Raw genomic sequence first — 19,890 nt, forward strand, 5'->3', positions numbered from 1 at the left:
CAACATTCCCTGAGCTTTGAGAGCCAAGAAATATTCCCTGAGCTTTGGGAGCCACCATTCCCTGAGCTTTGGGAGCCAACATTCCCTGAGCTTTGGGAGCCAAGAAACATTCCCTGAGCTTTGGGAGCCACCATTCCCTGAGCTTTGGGAGCCAAGAAACATTCCCTGAGCTTTGGGAGCCACCATTCCCTGAGCTTTGGGAGCCAAGAAACATTCCCTGAGCTTTGGGAGCCAAGAAATATTCCCTGAGCTTTGGGAGCCAAGAAACATTCCCTGAGCTTTGGGAGCCACCATTCCCTCAGTTTTGGGAGCCAACATTCCCTGAGCTTTGGGAGCCAACATTCCCTGAGCTTTGGGAGCCAACATTCCCTGAGCTTTGGGAGCCAAGAAACATCCCCTGAGCTTTGGGAGCCAACATTCCCTGAGCTTTGGGAGCCAAGAAACATTCCCTGAGCTTTGGGAGCCAACATTCCCTGAGCTCTGGGAGCCAAGAAACATTCCCTGAGCTTTGGGAGCCAACATTCCCTGAGCTTTGAGAGCCAAGAAATATTCCCTGAGCTTTGGGAGCCAAGAAATATTCCCTGAGCTTTGGGAGCCAACATTCCCTGAGCTTTGGGAGCCAAGAAACATTCCCTGAGCTTTGGGATCCAACATTCCCTGAGCTTTGGGAGCCACCATTCCCTGAGCTTTGGGAGCCACCATTCCCTGAGCTTTGGGAGCCAACATTCCCTGAGCTTTGGGAGCCAACATTCCCTGAGCTTTGGGAAGGCACACCAGGCTGTGTCAGAAATGGGGATCCAACATCCTTTATCCCACCTTTGCTGCAGGGGCTGCTGTTCTGGGGTGAGGAACACCCAGGCCTTGGAGCCCTTGGCTTTAATTCAGCCTGAATTCAGCTCAGATATGGCATTAAGACAATTTTTAGCCATCACCTCAGTGTTGGTGTTTGGGATTTAATATGTAATGTGAAAGCCACATTAATAATTCTGCTTTTACATGAACTGAAGAGGCAGGAAAACCTGAAATACCCATTTCCTGGGATATTCTCTTATTGGAGAAGTCTCTCAACAGAGTGTGAATTATTTGCAATTTTTAATTTCTGGAGGATCAGCAACTCCAAAGCTACATTTAATTATGATCTTTGGAATAATTTTATTTCTAATATTCTACAAACTGCCCACTTTTCCTTTAGGCTGCCAGGGCAGATGAGCTGCAGAACATAATTCTGTTTGAGTCACACTCTGGTGAAACATTCTGCAGTGAATAAATCAACACTTGGCCACGAGCAGCTGTTTCACTGGAGCAGCCCAAGGGGATGGAGGAGCAGGAATATCAACCTCCTTTTCCTCTGCGTGGCCACTCTGCCATTAGGGAAGGGGTTTCACCCATTTAGCCCAAGGACAAATGGCTACACAAGCTGGAAGGAAGGAGGTTTTAGTTGTGTGAATATTTCCATACCTTGGCCAGAAAGTCTTGGGAAGGTGGTACCACTGTTATTATATTTAATTTGTGATTTTTTTAAATAAATGCAAAAAATGCCAATTCAGTGCCTGCATCAATTAAACCAATTAAACTCTGAGCTAACAGATCCAGCCTGTTCCAGTCAGAGGTGTCAGAAACAGCAGGATGGCCCTGCTGGAGGGGCTGAGTGTGGTCACCCCACAGAGCCCGCCGTGTTTGGGGCTGTCTGGGTGGGGACGGGGTGTAACTGAGACTCTGCTTTGCAGGGCATTGGGAATAGCTGGGCCTGGCATTGTCTGGTACATGAAGGTCTTGTTGGAACTGAATAAGAAAAGGTTTGTTCTCTTCCTGACATTTCTGGAGAGACATTCCTATTATATTATCTATAAACTAGTGGAACTATTCCAATTACAAATTCCAGATTTAACATTTCCTGCTGTAACTCAGGGAGGGTGCTGGGACAGCCAGTCAGTCTCTCAGGCTGCCAGGGAGCAAAATAAATGCTCTGCTGATGGCCAAGGAACTGTGGGTTTAACTACATTGTACTGAAATTCTGAATGAGAGAGCAGTCTGGTGAGGAAAAGAAGTAGGAAACATTTGTGTGATGGATCTTGACAAGGCACTTGAGCAGCATTCCACACTCCAGTTATTACGGAAGGAATTGGGTGATTCAGGAGACCCAGACAAGGGAAATACTGAATGAACTGTCACCTCTGATGAAGCAGAATGGATCAGACACTGCCATTCTTAAAAACATTGTCTGATTATTGAAGTTTTCTTACAATGCCTCTCAGCTACTATTTAAATTCCCTTTCAAATGCTTTAGGACCATCCAAAGTGGGAACTGCAGAATTTCCCTTCACTGTGTCCTGCCCTGCCCCTCTGAGTGCTGTCAGAGGTGCCACCAGTGCCACCCAGGCTGCAGTGCCAGTGCTGGGCTGTCTGTTCTGGCTGCCTGTGCTTGTTCCTCTCCTGCCCTCAGTGTCCCCCTGCCCTGGCCCCTGCCCTGGTCACTGGGCGGGCTCAGCCAAAGGGGTGGGCATGACCATTTTATCTCCCACCAGCAGCGAGGAACCAACTGCTCTTTGCAGCTGCTGCTGAAGGAAAAAGCCACAGATGAAGGGACAATAAAGCAGATTTGTTCCCAGTGCCCCTCTATAGCACCAGGAGTCTGGAGCTTTGCTCAGGCCCTGGGGATGTGGGGGCTGATCCTGAGCACACCTGGAGGTACCTGGGGATGCTCCCTGAGGGGTTGGGCTGCTCTGCCTCCCCATCACCTTCCCACAGCTCAGTGTGGGTGCAGGATGGGTGCAAGGGCACCCAGAGAGCCCTGCAGAGCCTGAGCTGGAGATCCAGGTATGTGTCCACTGTACTCTGCCCTGACTGCACTCAGCAGCTGCACAGAGAGCTTGGCTCACCCTGTGCCCACCCACAGCTCTGTCCTGGCTGATCCCTCTGCCCTGCCTGGGGATGTGGCCCAGCATTCCCAGCAATTCCCCCTGCCAGCAGCTGTCCTTGCACAAGGATCAGGAACAGCCTGTGCTGGAGAGATTCAGTTGAGCTCAGCCTCCTGCTGTGCCAGGACTCCTTAATTTGGAATGACCATAAAAGATGTGACTTTAGGGGGTCTCAGACCTAAAGGTCTCAGACCTAAGGATGCTCTGGCCTCATGGCAGCAAAGACAGGGAATCCAGAAGAGGGAAGCACAGCTTGTGGAGAAGGGGCTGTGTGAGATGGGGGTGCTGGGACAGCAATGTCTGTTTGGTGATCAGCTCCAGCTGGGAGGGTGGGAGAGAGGGAAGCAGGGGGGGCTGAGAGAGCCCACCTGCAAGAAGGTATAAAAGGGAAGTAGGGGGGTAGGGTAAATTTTTGAACTAAGAGGAAAGTAGAAAGTGAGAGGCAAATGCTTTTTACTTTGTTTGGATTTGGTTTTTTTATTTTTATTTGTTTTGTTTTAAGTGCCTTAGACTGCATTGTGCTTCTGCAGGGATTTGGAGAGAACAGCAGAAAGTGCACCTGAGAAAGGTGTTGGAAAAGCCCTGGTGACTGCTCTGAGCTCTTCCTGGTGAGTAAATATTGTCCTTTCTCATACTATAGTAACAGAAAAAATAGAAAGACTTCAGCAAGTTCTTATTCTCTTTTTAGTAATGCAGCTTTGTTTGTGCTCAGTGAAAAGGGAACTTTAAAGGTGAAAGGTTTGTGTGTTTTTGATGGCACTTCCAGACACAGCAGGAGCAGATGTTTCTAAGAGTTCTTTGCTCAATCCCTGGTGCCAGTGATGCTGAACTTGTTGTGTGGTTGGAACCAGTACCATTTGCAAGCACCCAAATTCAGTAACTCTGCAGATGAGCTGGTGACTTCTTTTGCCTTCTACAATCCAGCACTGAGGTAATACCTTGGCAGGCAGGAAAGGGAGCAGTTCATTTGCAGAGCCTTGCTGGGCTCCAGACAGATCTCCCCAAAGCTTGGGGAAAGCTTTCTGTGGCTCTGCTGAGTTCCTGTTTAATTACCCAGCCAGACATGACCTTGCACAGCCTGAACAGGAGGGACTGGGAGATCTGCTGTGGTAAACACAGCCCATAATAACTCTGTTCTCTGATCTCTGTTTCTCTGGGTGATGCACCATTTATAAAACTGTCTGTTATCCCTGAAGCACCTAATGGAGAAAGGGCTTTGTGAGGGAATGGAATCATTTGACTTGTGGAAATTAATTGCACAGGAACAGGTTGACTTGTCTTATTGTTACCCACTGATATTGTTTCCAGAAGACTCATTTGTAGCTGTGCCCTTTGAGTGGGCACTGGAAGGAAATGCTGGAGAGGCTGAACAGAGGGATGTTATTTAGTGGTGTTTTTCAGGGAACTGATTGGAAATGAAGCCACAGAGTGTCTGTGGGTGCTCAAGTTGCAGAGTGGATTTATGAGGGAACACTCAAGTAAAAAGGGAGATAAACTCCTTATTGTCCCCAGAGAGCACTTGATGGGAAGGCTGAAGGGTCTGAGCCTGTGCCTGCCAAGGATTTGTCCCTGTGGATCTGGGTGTGATTCCCTGTGTGAGGTGAGGAGGGGGTTTATCCCCTGAGGGGCCCTGTTGGTGGGTTTGTGGTGCCAGTGGGCTGCTGGTCTGGAGAAATGTGGGAAGGATGGAAGTTCCCCTTTGGACCTTGACTCAAACACAGTCTGGGAAAGAAGACTCACCATGTATTCCTTGCAAACAGCCTGACTCCTGCAAATGCTTTTTCCTGTTGCTGTCTGGACACTCAGCAGTGGGCACTGGGGGGGTCTCAGGTGGATAAATGTGTGCAGTGTATAAAAATAATGCTGAAGGCTTTTAACAGCATCCAGCTCCTGCTCCAGGCCCTGTGGGTTCTGGAGGTCCCTGCTGTGTCTCCTGTGAGGAGCAGGGAAGCCCCAATGGCTGCTCTGCCAGGCACAGGGGAAGGGTTTGCCTGGCCATGCTGGTCATTGCTGGGTCATAAAGGAGGTGACTTGTTGTTTTTGAAGCATAATGAGATTATTCCAGTGAAAAGTATGGCCTGAATCCCAAGTGTCTCTGTGTGGACACTCCTGTGCTGGGAGTGGGGTCTCTTTCACCAGTGTAGAATAACAACAGCCTTGCTCAGTGGAGCAAACCAGGTCAGAAAGAGGCTCTCAAAGGTGTGCAGGTGGAAAGCTATTGCTGGAAAACTCCTTTCACAATTGCCTTGTCAGTTCATTTCCTCTTGTATCCAAGCCCTTCCTCAAGCATTTTAGCAGATGTTTCCAGAGAGAGCACTTGATCCCTGAGCTTGTGCAGAGCTCAGCTCCCAAAGACACCAGGCACTCCAAACCAGCCCTGAGGAGCATCCTGTGCCTGGTTTGGCTGTGACAGAATCACCCAAACTGCTCTGATGGGCCAAACTGTTTTAGTTGTATATGAGACTGTTGCTTTTGTTGGGTGTTTGGATGTGTCAGGGGTCTGGATGAGGAGGCAGAGGAACACAAAAATGATAGAAATGGAAATAAGAATTTAAAAATTAAATAGAAATCTGCCTTTCCAAACAAAAGACTTGCTTATTTTCCTTGAAAGCATTGAGGTATTTAGAGAAAAAGCACCTCTCTAGAATAAAGGGTTGGGATGTGATACTGCATGTTTAGGGACTTTTATTAATCCCTAAATGATTCCCACATGTGGAAAATTCCAAGGGAATAACTGCCAGGCTATGGAGTTTTGTCTGTTCTTTCCGAGTTTCACACACCTTTGAAAATTGCAGTGAACAAACCTGGGGGCACCCCTGGGTACTCCAGATCATCAAATAAGTGTGAAGGAGCCCCTGAAGAACAGCCCATGGGCTATGCACTGTGTCAGGTGGCTGTGCCACTTGCTCAAGTGTGTGCTGTGTTTCCATCCTGTCCCTGGTAGCTTTAAATGCTCATCTGCCAATGAAAATTATCCTGCTTGTTCTTGTAAGTCAAATTTGGGCTGTAACTTTTTCAGGTCTTTTTTTTTTCTTTTTGCTCTTGTGTTCTTTGTAAATACAGTGACAGTGAGGTTTAAAAAGCCACAAACTTCTATTGCTCTGTCAACTTTCCAGGAGTAGTGACAGAAACAATCTAAGAAAGGCTTGTAAATGATGTTATATGTACACATACATCAGGTACCTGTGTATGCCCCTCCATATACACCTCCCTACATCCATCCCTGGCTGTCTGTGGGCAAACAGGCTTTCCCAGCACTCTCAGGCTGTGGTTTCTGGCCCTGCTGGCTGCACTTGGGCACTCTCAGCCTGTGCCAGGGAATGGAGCTGTGCAGCATTTTCAAGCTTCCTGTCTCTCAGTCCCCATTTGCACATGAAGTGCCTGGGCTGGTCCCCCCCAGCCCCTGCCTTACCTTCACATCGCTGACCTTCATCCTCGTGCCCTCCTTGCCCACGAAGATGTCGTCGATGTCCACCAGAATGTACCTGTCCAGGGACAGCGAGAGCCTCTGCCCCGACAGGAAGGAGATGGCGTCGATGAGGAGCAGTTTGTGCAGCCAGAAGGTCAGGCTGTTCCCAAACAGGACCCTCTGGATCCCGTCATGGAGCCCCAGGTCCTGGATGACCGTGGGGTGCAGGGCAGCCCTGGGCAGTGCCGGGGGGGTGGGGCTGGAGGGCTGCAGGTGGCTGAGGAGCACGGGCTGGTAGGTGGAATGGTTGGCCTGGAACACTGTCCAGTCCTGCCCAGGCAGGGGCCCCCCCTCGGCCCCCGGGGCCCTGGTGATGCGCAGCAGGGGCGCCTGGGGGCTCACCAGGCAGTCCTGCAGGGCCACGTTGGTGTGCAGGAGCAGGGGCAGCCCTTTCAGGGGAATGCTGGGGGGGCTGTTCTCGTTGGCTCTGTGGAACCCGATGATGCCCACACTGTACTCCACACAGTATTTCTCCAGGAGCTCCCTGTTCCACGAGTCCATGGACACGTACTTTAAGATGTTCTCGTAGATAACAAGGGTGTATTTCCCTCTCCCGTTGTCTGTGAGAGGGGGAATGTCCCCCTTGGCCGGGGCTATGACCATGTGGTACTGGAACCTGCTGGACTCCAGGATGGCTATGATGTCCTGCCCCAGCTGGGAGTACTGGCTCTCCACAAACAGGAGCACAATGGGGTCAGTTCTGGATGGATCCATGGGCTTGGCCCTTCTCCTCTCCACAGACCTGTAGGGCAGCAGCTTGAGGGGGTCACACTCTGCTGCTCCGGTGGTTTCCACCAGGGCCATGTCCTGCCTGTGCCCAGAGTAGAGGAAGTAGGCAGAGAGGAGGATGGTGGCCAGGCAGGAGGCTGCCAGGACAATGACCAGCGTTCTGAAACTCCTGCGGAGCTTCACCATCAGATTCATCTTTTGTGGGATTCCAAACCTGCTGCTTTCCCGCTTCTCTCTCTTCCTAAAGTGCCACAGGAAGGAGGAGCTGCAGAGGTGCCAGTTCCCCTTCCAAGATGTTCATGTGACCATCGCAGGGCATTTATGGAGCTCTCAGGGGGGCTGTAAAGCTGCTGGAGCAGGAAGTCAAAGGATCCGGAGAGCTGAGTTGAAAGAGGTTTCCTCAGGATGCAGCAGCTGCCAATACTCAATGAAGAGGCCTCTCAACATGATCTGCAACAAGAAGTGAAAGAAGAGTAAAATAAAATCCATAAGGCAATTAAAACACATGTTAATGAAGCTGGTGATTGATGCTGGCAGTGTGAGTGGAGAGGGAAGTGTATGAGCAGTTCAAGGAGCTGTCAGTGTCACTCCTTTCTTGCTGCATTAAACAGCTCTCCTGTGTTCTTAGGGGATAAAAATAAACTCTAAACTCAACTTTTTGAGGCTGTGTATCTGTCAAATGGCAATGACTGAAGAGTGGAGGTCAAAATTAGGACAATGTAAATGGTTTTACACACAGGGCTGTGTTCCAGGTCACACTGCATGAGTATTTTGAAGGGGGGATAAATTCTGGGTTGGACTGGGAAACTCGTGTGACCAAGGTGAGAGACATGAGAGGACCTTGAGGGAAGGTTTGTAGCCCTTTTCTCTCCAGTGTCCATTCTGTACTTGGAGTGATCAGTCCCTCAGAGCCTTAAGGAACAGTGAAGGTGGGGCAGGGATTTGCCCAGTGGATGAGCAGGTGCTGAACCTCCAGCGTGCAGCTGTGGGTGCTGTGCCCCCATCAGGGGCAAAGGGAGTGGCTGTGCCTCCAAATGACACTGGTAAAGTCCCTCCCAGTTAAAATATTTATAGTCAGGTTTAATGTAAACTTCTGTCTGTTGTATGCAGATGTTCTGACAAGTGTCTAAATGTTAGAATGGATAAGGAATTCAACCTTGCACATGCAAACCTGGCATTGGAGCAGGGCTGCCTTTCAGTTTGCACATTTGGTTTGAACTGCTCTGTTGAACTGATTATACTGTTCAGTGAAAAAAAGAATACTGTGAAGTAATTAAAGTTTATGAAAATAAATCAGCTATATTAGCCATTAGTGGGACATTTTCCTGGGCATAATTGCAAGTTAAGTGCCATTTGTGCCTTTGAAACTCTCCCCCTTAAAGTTCAACAGCCTTTTATGCTCAGAAATTCAAAGACTTTGGAGAGTTCCTGTGCTATATTAATTTGAAGAAAGCATGAGAATAGGCCATATTTCATAATTAGTGTTACTAATGGAGCCTCAGGAACTGGTGTTTGAGGTGCTGTGTTCCCGTGGCCACTGCTGAGCACTCAGGGACTCCCAGGGGGTGGAGTCCCGAGCTGGGCACGTCTGGCCAAGGAATCAGGAGCTGGTCCCTGTTAGATCTTCAGTGGGGTGTCCAGCTGTGCCCCTGGACATGGGCCTGTCCCAGCAAGGGCAGAGCTCTGCCCTGGGACTGTTGGGATGTCAGACACGTGCAGGGACTGCAATTTTTCTGCAGTTCAGGCAGCTGAAGGAAAACAGAGGCTTGAGATTTGCTGCCTCTTGGCTAAATAAAACTTCCTGCTTTGGCCCTGAAAATGCTTTTGATTGATGACTGAAGGGTACTGGTGTTGAAGATGATTGATTGGGAGATCAGAACTTGACTATTTACAACTGATTACATGATAGTGAAGAGAAACAGCCTGTTATTAATACCATGTGTTAACATTGTTTCAGGAATTGAAGCTGATTCTCTGGTGGCCAGTTCCTACACACAGCCCTCCTCCCTGAGCCTGCTGGGTTAACAAGCAGGCAAAGGGTGTGTTGCTGATGCCAGTGCTGAGCAGAGGAGCAGGACACTTGTTGTGCCAGGGCAGTGTGGCCATGGCTGATCTGTCTGCCCTGGAGGGCATGGCTGGCAGTAATTCACCTGCAGGCAGCCAGAGGTTTCCTTTCATCTTGTTCCAGCATCACTCAAAGTCAGAATGTCTTTATTTTCTACATATCAAACTTCCCTTTAGGCTAAAACATTCCTGTGAGCCCTTTTCTCTTTGCCTCCCTTTCTGAGCCTGGGGGACTCCTGCTGTTTCCCAGCAGCCCAATGGCTCATGATCCCTGCCTGCTGCTCCTGACACGACTCCTCACTCGTTACAGGAACACGGGACTGGCTTGAGTGAGAAATGACTCCTGGTGACCAACAGCAAAACTTCAGGCTTTCTGTTCACTGCAGAGGGAAAAAAGTACCTTTAGTCTTTAATACATTTGTACAACTTGCCTGAGCAAAGATAAGATCCATCCCTTTTAACCAGTAACTCACCAAAAATTCCCAAAGCTCAAGGTTAGTTGGCTCAGGCCTGACTTTGCCCAGGTCACTGGGCAGCCCCAGGGCTGAGCTGGACCCAACAGCCACTGGCTCTTGCACAGGGCCCCTCCACAGGTGTTGGCAACCCCCGTGGCATCTGTAGGGCAGTGCCCAAACCTCCAGGGGTGGAGAGAAGGTGTAGAGAGCTGGTGTGAAGGTCAGAGCTCACTGCCAGAGCCATGAGGACAGAGCCACAATGCCATGGCACAGAGTTGTGCCTGCAGGGACAGCAGAGCTGGTGCAGAGAAGGGTGTAACTGCAGGGCTGAGTCCCTGGGGCTGATGCTTTGCTTGCCCAGAGGGATTAATGGAGAGTGCAGAGGGAATGAACATGCTGTGCCTGCCCCAGTCCTTTGGAATGAAGCTGGAGAATAAAAGCAGGCTCCACTCACTGTCCCGAGGCAGCTCACAAAGCATTTCTGCTGTTTGCTGCAACAAATCTTGTCATCTCACTTGGCTAATGGCTCTTCATCTCTCTTCAATTCATAGTTTGATGCTTCAATGGAAGCCAATCTGAATCCATTTAACTTTTCAAATAAAACTTTGTGAGCTGCTGTATCACAACTTTTATTACAGTCCATCTATCCTGGTGCTGTTTTCCACTTTGATCAGGCTGTCCATTAGTTCTCCAGTTCCAATGGGATGATTTGTGTTGTGAGTTCAGCTGAGACACAACATTTGTGCAGTGCAGTGGCTGCCTGGCCAGAGCTCCTCACAGCCAGTCAGGGCAGCAGACACAGCCTGTGCTCCTGTTTGATGGGGGGTACAAGGGCAGGGATTGAAAACATTAGAAACCTTTGAAGAGTTCTGTTAGAATCCAAGTGTCTGCAGGTGTTCTGTTTCAATTCTGAACATTTCCCAAGGACTGCAGATTTGGTGGGTGAGTGTTGAGACTTGACTTTTGGTTTCTTACACGCAGAGTTTGCAAGCTTCCTTTTTAGTGAAGAGGCCCTTGGCCTACAAGACACAGTCACAGGCTCTGGAATAGTCTGTTAGAACCTAAACTATTGCTTCTTTATACTTTTGTGTTACTAGTTAATTGTTTCCCACAGTTTGTGTTCTCCTATTTCTTTTATGGGACCTAAAAACTGTTGGCCACCATCTGAGATGACTGACATGTGCCCACCCTGGTATCAGTGCCAGTGCATTTCCCCCAGTACCACGTTCTGTGCTGTGTGTCCTGTCACAGCACTCTTGGTGAGGCTCAGATGTGGCCACAGCAGAGGTTTATTTTGAGTTGACTCAACCCCAGTCTGAGCCATAAAGTGTTTTCAAGCTCTGTATACATTAATTCTCTTTATAACAACTCCCCTTTATTCTTTAGGTAATTTCTGCTGGAGTTCCCTTTCCCAGTCTTGGTCCTTGCTGGCTGAAGGGTTTGTTACCCCTGAGAGGATTTGGTATTAAAATGGGGACAATATGTGGAGTTTGGCCCCAGCAGGCTCAGCTCAGAGCAGATGTTTGGGCTGGAGCCCCATCTGAGCCCCCAGGGCTGGTGCCAGCAGGGCAGGCTGGGCAGGCAGTGGCTGTCCCAGCACAGCAGGGTGAGCAGTTCTGTGACACAGGCAAGGGGAGCTCTGGGTGGGCACCCCCTCTGGCTGCACATGGGGCTGTGTCAGTGAAACTGCTGCAGGCACAGCAGCTGAGCATGGCCTGCCAATCCTGCAGTGCCCACCAGGCTGTCCCTCACCTTGCTGTGTGTGAGCACTGCAGGTGAGACAGGCTGAGGCACCTGGATGGAGGATTATTGATGCAAATTCAGCTTCTTATCCAGAAATGATTGGGTGGGTGTGGTTTGCCCATTAAGAGCCAAAATGCCTGATGGTGAGAGGATGAGGTGGGAGCTGCACCTTGGATTTCTGGCTCTTTCTACAACCACCATGATTATTTGCTCTTTGGAGGCCACTGATTCTTTTCTAGTACTTCAGTTTTCCTGTCTGTGTTGTGGAAATATTACTCCTTTTTACCTTCACATGGACATTCCCTATAGAATGTTCTAAGATGATCCATGTTTGGTTCAAATGGATGTTGCAAAGGGTGCATTTGGGAAAGCAGGTACAAAATTCATAGTGTGATGTAGTCAAATGTGTTTGCAGGTCTTCCTTCCTTTTTCTTTTTCTCTGTACCCTGGTTAAATTCCTCTGTGTTTATTTCTGCCACTGTTCTGTGGGGTTTCTCTGAGAGAAGCCACTTTGTCAAAGGAAAGATCTCTTTGGAGATTTCTGGTGTGTCACCTGTGACCTACAGATCCTGTTTTTCTTGTGCTTCAAAACATAAACAAATGTTCCCTTTCACCAGATCTGTTCTGTGTGTTGTCTGTATGAAGTTCAGTGTGGAAATGCCAGTGGTAGGATAAGGGTCCTACTTGAGAATTCAGGAGACTTTTTGTTGAGTCACACTGAGCTCAGAGACTGGAACTGGAGCCAACACCATCAGAGCTCTGGGATAGAGCAGAGAGGCTTTGATTAACCTCTTGGTGAAAAATCTGTTTATTGAACTACTGGGGCATTACCTTGTATTTGAAGGGAGAGGGTGTGGAGTGAAATATAATCCAAATGTAGTCAAAATGTTTCTGCAATCCTGCCCCTGAGCCAGGCTGGCATTAGTTGTGTCTCTGGGTCCCTGTGCCCTCCCTGGGTGGGGGCACAACTGCCCTGAGTGTGCCAATGTGCCCATCCTGGCTGTGCCATGGAGGGGAAATCCAGCCTGGCTTTCTGGTGTGTGGAAGGGCCTTACAAGCCAACAGGAGGATGTCTAGTGAGTTGACACAATATGTTGTAATCCACAGAGTTCTATTTTAGACAATATATACACAGACACCTGAATTTTCTGCCTGAATGTATTTTTCCCTGGAGGAGAAATCCTTTTTGGAGACCCTTCAGTTCCACCTGTGGATGTGCAGCCTGAGTGCTGCTGGTTCAGGCAGGCACAGGGAGCTGCTCCAAGGCTGGTGGAGGTCTGAGGGGACTCTGTGTCAGGGGTTTTAGGCTGTGCATGGATTGCTTTGCCTGTCATACCACAGAATTCCCTTTAATTGTGGTTTGCCAGGTACAAATGCCAGTAACATGCACTTGTGCAGGTGACCCATCCATCCCTCCATCCCTCCCTCAGGCTCCTGGTTCCACCCTTACCCGTGTGGGGTAGAGCAGTGGAGCCAAGGAAAATGGAAAACAGTCTGCTGACCAGTGAGGAATAAAATGCCCCACTGTTACACCAGCTGTTTGGGCAGGTGGAGGGCAGGTGGTCTGCCAGAATAGCAAGGCAGGTGGCCCTGCTTTGGTTTAAAAAAAAAAAAGCTATGACAGCTTAAAAATCAATTGTGACCAGGAAGTCTCATTTGTGTATCTCACCCAGAAGCCCAGACAGTGAATTTTGCTCTCATTTCCAAAACCTTCCCTGGGAAGCACTGACCACCTGCCCTCTCCTCTGGGGTGACAAATATCCCAGAGAGAAAGAACAAATTCAAGGATACCCTGAGGCTCTGGAACTTGAGTTCTGGCCTTTTCCTTTCAAACTGTGGTCCCATACAAGGCAAAAGGTGTTGGATAAAACATCCCCTGAAAGTGGAACAGAGAGGTGGGTGCATATTTCATGACAGACTGGTTTAACTTTCCAGCCAGTCACCTCTTTTATGGCCAGCAGCTACTGTTAATTATTAATGAGAACATTTATTAATACACCAAGAGCTAAATGCACTCCTGTCAGGGGGTGCCTGGCAGAGTGTGGGCTGGAATGAGGAGCTGTGGATGGCACTGCAGGAGGGCAGGCTTTGTGCAGAGCTGTGCCAGGGAAGGAACAGCTCCCATTTGTCCCTCTGCTGTGCCTGAGGATGGATCTGTGTGTGGGAGGGGAGGACTCAGCCACCAGTCAGAGTCTGGAGCTGTGGGTGCATTTCTCTGCTTTCCCCCAGCCAGGCTGAGCAAGTTCCTATTCCATCAGCCTCCAAGGGGTAAGAGGGAATCCCTTTCTCTGGGCTTCCTTCCTGGTGAGAGGAGCCCACCCTGCCCTGGGTTCTCTGAGTGTTTGCTCTGCTCTGGGAAACCCTCCCCACAGCAGAGGAGGGAGGGCAGCTGTGACCCCTCCTGGAGCCAGAGGGAAGCCAAGAGGTTTAAACACTTCTCTGCTCCTTTTGGAGCTGAGTTTGTCACTCCTGGCCACACATGACTTGTGGTGCCAGGGAGTTTTCCTCAGCAGACACTGCCATGGTTTCTGCACTGCTGTGCTGTTGCCATGTGATTCTGGGGGCATCACTGCTTGGGTGAAATGTTATTAGTTTTCTATAGCAACTGCTGATTTCAGAAGGATCTGTGATTCCATTGTAACTACTCCTGACAGTAGTTGTAATGAGTGTTCTGGATTGACGTGAATGATTTTCATGTTCTTCCAGCACCCAATTCTTTTAATAGCCCAATTTTTCTAATTTAAATGTTGACACAGATGGAGAATTAATTCTGTATTTCTGTCTAAGACTCTTCTGAGTGGATTACCTTCATGAGGTGCTTGGCTTTAACATCTCAGTAGGAGAAGGAGAGTTGTTGCTGTGACATGAGCACTCTCCAGCCTATCCCAAAATGTGAGAGAGGACACTTGGAGTTGATGCCCTGTGCAATTCCCAGCACACAGACCCTCCCTGTCCCACAGTGCAGCCCCTCAGCCTGCTCAAATGTCCTCAGCTGCATCCCAGGCCTGCTGGGACCTGCTGCACTGCCACCCTACCCTGCACCCCTTCACACTTGCCAGTGCTTTCCAGCCCAGGCTCCCTCACCTGCCAAGTGTGCAGAGCCCTTGGCCCACCTTAAGCTCAGTGCCCTGTTCTGAGTGACTCTCCATGCTGGGCCATGGCAGCTTCCTGCACAATCCCAGGGGACCCTTTCCCTCAGCCACCCAGCCCCAGCTGGCAGAGCTTTGCTGCTCTCAGCCCAGGCTTTGCTTTGCTCAGAATAACCAGGTTTGTGGGGATGGGAAGCAGTTCCTTGGATGCTCCTGTGGGCTGGAGAAAGTGTCCCTGTCCATGACAGGGGGGTTGGAACCAGATGGTCTCTAAGGTCCCTCCCAACCCAAACCCTTCTGTGGTGCTGGGATTGGGAAGCTTTGCAAAGCAAACCCCTGGTGGGAGCAACATCAGGGCGTGTGTGCAGCTGAAACTCAGCCAGCCCCGTGGCCACAGAGGCAATCAGATCAAAGCTGTTTGTGGACTAAAGCAGAAAGATTTGAAACAGAAATTACCTTCTTTTTTGGTAAAGAACCATGATAGCCTTTCTCTTATTGCTTGTGGAAAAATGAGAAACAAATCTTTTTCTGGGGGCATAAAGTGAAATGAATTTTTCTATCTCACTGAAAACTCCTAGTCCAAACTAATAGTAACTCATCAGCATTTCCTTTGCTCAGTATTGCCAGGGGTTTGCAATATATGGACACATTTTCCTTACAGTATCTCATTAGACTGCTGGGATAATTCCTGTCCTGTAAACCTTAAAAACCCCATCTTTACTATGGGCACATTTTCCTTCTACTTGTCCTGAATGACAGTTACACTCCAGAGGAGCTCGTGGTTCCTGCAATGCTGAGTTTGATCATTGCCATTACAAGGAGTGATAGAGCAGATCTCCAACCTCTAAACAGCCATCAGGTTGTAAAAGGACTTGCAGAACTTGATAGTGTGAGTTACCAGGGTGTTCAGACTGAGATGGAATTACATGTAGGGGCATCATTTATGTGTGTGTGTGAGTGGTCAGTCACTTCAAGAGTTCTGCTTCAGTTTAACCCTTTGGATTTGATTTACTCCAATAAAAGGGAAGTCAGAGGAGCATTTCTGCAGCCCCACAGAAGAGAATGGTGTCAGCAAGGTGTTAACATACTCCTGCTTTCATTGCTGAGGCTTTCAGGCATTAGGCATCTATTATGACTCAAAAAAATGGCCTTATTCTGAGGAAATGGCACAAAAACCAATACACAGCCTTAAACTTGTGCAGAGAGCAATGCCATGAGCAGCATCTAATCTCATTGGGGGGATCATGTTATCTGAATTGATAAGATTGAAAAGCAAACTGGAAGCCAGGCAGTTTCTTAGTGAAAAGCAGCTTGGCATTTCACAGCCCATGCCCAGCCCTCTCCCTGAGAGCAGCTCAGCCAGAGCAGCCTGGGGGGTGAGGTGTGTGAGGGCAGTGCCCGGGCACATGGGGCAGGGCAGGGAAGCACCTGGAAATGTGGCAACCAGTGACACTTTGTGAACAAGGAGACTGTGCTGCTCTTCACAAGCTGAACATCTTGTAGCAGGAGGGTCTTAATTAAACAACTGAAGAAATGGGGTTAAAATGACTTTGTATTTTTGTCGGGTAACCTTCAGAGCTAGAAAAGGCAGAGTGGGCTGCTGTATGGGGCAGGCCAGGTTCTGCAGCTTCTATTCACAGGGAGGGAGAGTTCACACAAGGTGATGGAGAGCTGCAGGAGTTGGTGAAGAATGCCATAGTAAATGCCCTGGGGAAAAGAGAACTTGTTGAGTGTGTGTTTCTGTAGGTGTGTGTGCTCACACTAGAGCAGTGCTGGCAGGAACAGACTCACTCCCCTCTGAGCTCTTGTCCTGTGGGTGCTCATTCCCAGCAGCAGTGACTGGGAGCTGCTGTGCCAGCTGTGGCACAGAAACGCTGGGCTGTGCTGGGCTCTGACTGGGCAGGGTCTGAAGAGCCCCACTGGTTTCTGCAGTTGACCTCTCCCTACCTGAAGCAACCCTTGCTTCCACACTGGGAAGGACCATGCTGTTTAAAACAAAAATGTTGCTGACAGTTTGGTATCCAAGTGCTGCCAGGGAGCAGAGCTGTAGGTCTGGGCTCCCTCACACTACAATTCCTCCTACTTTAAGCAATGCATGTTTAATGTATATCTGAGCTTTCACTTTGTCATTTTAATCCAGCAGTTCTGCCCAACTTTGCTCGGTGGTAGCACATAAAAGCAAAGGATATGGAGTGGACTAAGGAAGAACTGCAACCTCTTCTTTCCCCCTCACATACCTTCCCATGCTCTCCCTTCTGTGATCTTTCACAGATTTTGGCAGACAAGTTTCCCTTCAGAGGTTGCACATGGAGGGCACTTGGATGCAAAGGTGGCAAAGACTATCCCAAACTTTGGGATAATCCCTGTGTGCCAGGCTCTGGCAGCTTTCTGAAGTGCTCACTCTGCACAGGGTCGAGGCAAATGGTTGGACACTGTGTGGATATTTGTCCCTGCTCAGCACCGTGTGCTGGTCTCTGAGCAGGCACTGCCTGTGTAGCTGCACCAATATATCCCCAGAGGTTCAGGCTCAGAAGCTGAACAAGAGCTTACCTAGAGAAGAATTCCTCTTGTCGGCGTGCAGGAAAGAGCGTCTGCTATTCCAGTCTCTTCCCGTGGCTCCCGGTAAGCCAGGCGGAGTTCCCAATGGACAGCAGCGATCTGAGCCCATCCCAGGCAGGCTCCTCTTGCTCAGCCGCGGTGACAGCTCTGCCGGCACCGTCACATCCCATTTATACCCGGCCTGTCCTTCCCAGAGCGAGCAGCCCGCTGGAACGACTGGCACCTCTGCTCCGCACCCCGTTCCGAATGCAGCCTCCCCTCGGGCACGGGAATTACGGCGGGGAGCGCCCGGGCTGCGGCGGGAGGGCAGCGAGAACTATTCCATGACCCGCTCCGGCCGCTCCCGGCGCCGCTGCCGCTGCGCTCCCGCCCGCGGGCTCGGCCTCGCCGTCCCTCGGATCCACGGCAGGCTCGGGGCGGCTCCGCAGCGCCGGGATGGGCAGGAGCGGACGATTCCCGCAGCCTTCCAAGGGCTCGGAGCCGCTCCGCTTCATCCCAGCCCGAGGGGCGATGCTGCCCGCGGGGACGCGGCGGGGGAGGCTCATTCGGAGAGGAGCTGCATCCCTCTCCCGCCGCCGGGATCGACTGGATGCTCCGCCAGGATCTGCATCATCTGTCACTGTGCGGTCGGACCACCTCCCTCCTGCCCGCCCCGAATGCCACGGGGAGGGAATGCCACGGCCAGCTCCTGGTTTTCCGCCTGGAGTCTGCAAGCGAAAGCCTGGGGGAAAGGAGAAGTTGAAACAGTCATTTATTTCTGACAGGAGGATGCTCGAGCCGCAGTTGCCCCCCACCATCTCCCGGTGCCAAAGGAGGCTCAACAAAACCCCAGTGCTGGAAGACTCTTTGGTTCCTACTCTCGTTAGGTCACTGATAAGATCACCTGGTACAACAAAAGGTGCGTTTAGTGCATGACCGAGATCAAGCAGAGGTCACTCAGTGAGTGGGTTACAAATGATGTCCCTGAGACCAACAAATATTCGGTGCTCAGAGGTGCCAAGTATTTTCTTGCTGGATGTGACACAAGTTCCATCTATTTGTTGCATAATTTCTTATTAAAAGCCTTTATCTCCTCCAGCTAGAGATGAAACCTGCCTGCACAGCCAAGAAACATGATTGCTGTGTGACTGCAAATTATGTTACAGAGGTGAAACTAAACACTTTCTATGTTAAAAGAATTAGATTTTATTCCAATCTAATTTTCAATTTTTGCCAGCTTGACACCTTTCACTCCAAACCTGTTCTTTGTTCAATACACCTTGGAATTGAAATCCAGCCAGTTCTGTGCAGCAACTGCCAGGAGAAAATAGTTTTGTTCAAGGAGACTGGAACAAACCCGTTCTGAGATGATGAATGATGCTGTAAACTCAGATTGGAATCAGAGGAGGGTCAGCTCAACCTTTTGTGTTTCCAAAGCAGTGTAAATAAATGGTGTTCTGTGCAGTTTGCCTTTTCCATCCTTCAGCTGGGCCCTTCCACACAAAGAGCTCTTTGCTCTCTGAATATCCGAGTTTCAAAGATGGTGGATATTCCTAACTGGAGACTAATTGATTCCTTCTGCCTAAATTAGAAATAGAGGGAAAATCAGAATTCAAAGGATGTCTGAGCCATTTCCTGCAATTTCTAATTACAAAGCACTCGCTGAGGTCTTTTAGAAATGCCTTCTGCCTGTGACTGGCACTGGATTTGGGATTTGTTTCCCCGAGGCTGCTGTGGATGTTGGTGTGAGGTTCCCACTGCAGTGGGAGGGGAGCAGGTGCCTCCTTGGATGAGGTGTGAACATCAGAACTTCAGTCAGGCTGTGAACTGGCACATCCTGGGCTCCTGGGTGCACATGGAGCACCAGAGGGACCCTGTGAGCAGGAGGGTTGGGCTGCAGGACAGCTGTGCTGCCCCAGATGTGGTGGGAGCAGCTGTGCTCCCATCCTGGGTGCACATGGAGCACCAGAGGGACCCTGTGAGCAGGAGGGTTGGGCTGTAGGACAGCTGTGCTGCCCCAGATGTGGTGGGAGCAGCTGTGCTCCCATCCTGGGTGCACATGGAGCACCAGAGGGACCCTGTGAGCAGGAGGGTTGGCTGCAGGACAGCTGTGCTGCCCCAGATGTGGTGGGAGCAGAGCTCTGCCCTTGGGAGCTGCTGCTGCAGATGTTGCCAGGGCAGGCAGTGCCAAGGGGTTCCACACCCTGCTGAGAGTGTGTGTTAATTGAGGTGTGGAGTCAGTCCCTGCCCTGAAATCCTTGGCTTGAGGCTGAGCCAGGCTGTGACTGGCACTGCTGTGGTGTCTGTTGGCTTTGCCAGGGGTTCATTGGGAGTGGAGGATCAGGAGAATGGCTGTGCCAGGGTCTGTCCTTCTGGGAAATGTGTGGGAATCAGGTGGCAGGATTGCTCTGACCCTGTGGAACAGAGAGAGCACACCAAGCCTTGGGGAAAAGAGCACAGGTGGAGTTTTCACTTCGCTCTCCTTGAGCAGTAGAGAAAATGGAACTCTTCTTGCTTGGTGACAATGCACTTGAGTTACCTACAATGTCCTGGTCATGATCTAATTCCCATGCTCTGCTTTAGAGAAAAATGTGCAAGAAAGAAAACTAGAACAGCAGAAACAACAGCAAATCCTCTCAGAAATGAGTACATGCAATACATGGGTCCACCCTTCTAGAATATGTAAAAACTTGGGAATGTTTGGATTGATGTTCTGTTGTTCTCATGTGGAGCTTCTGTGATCTCTGACTGCCCCCAGTTCTCTCTCCTGTTGTTTCAGTTCTGATGACACTGTGAAAGGGACCTCCCAACTTCTCCTCTTCAAAACCACCTCAGAGCACTTCAAAATTCAATTCACTACATTACATAGAACTGTCTTTTTCTGC

At 49.9% G+C, this 19,890-nt stretch overlaps 1 protein-coding gene across 1 annotated transcript in view; it reads right to left on the reverse strand.

Moving 5' to 3' along the window:
* The window catches only part of NDST4 (N-deacetylase and N-sulfotransferase 4), a 52,535-nt gene extending 34,839 nt beyond the window's left edge, over positions 1-17,696 (reverse strand). The window contains exons 1-2 of the mRNA XM_071555462.1: positions 17,018-17,696; positions 6,331-7,566 (exon numbers count right to left, since the gene is read on the reverse strand). Of these exons, the coding sequence (XP_071411563.1) occupies positions 6,331-7,311 (981 nt within the window). The 5' untranslated portion in view covers positions 7,312-7,566; positions 17,018-17,696. The remainder of the gene's footprint in view (positions 1-6,330; positions 7,567-17,017) is intronic.
* Positions 17,697-19,890: the final 2,194 nt, after the last annotated feature.

Source organism: Pithys albifrons, chromosome 5, assembly GCF_047495875.1.
Source record: "Pithys albifrons albifrons isolate INPA30051 chromosome 5, PitAlb_v1, whole genome shotgun sequence".
Taxonomy (NCBI): Eukaryota; Metazoa; Chordata; class Aves; order Passeriformes; family Thamnophilidae; genus Pithys; species Pithys albifrons.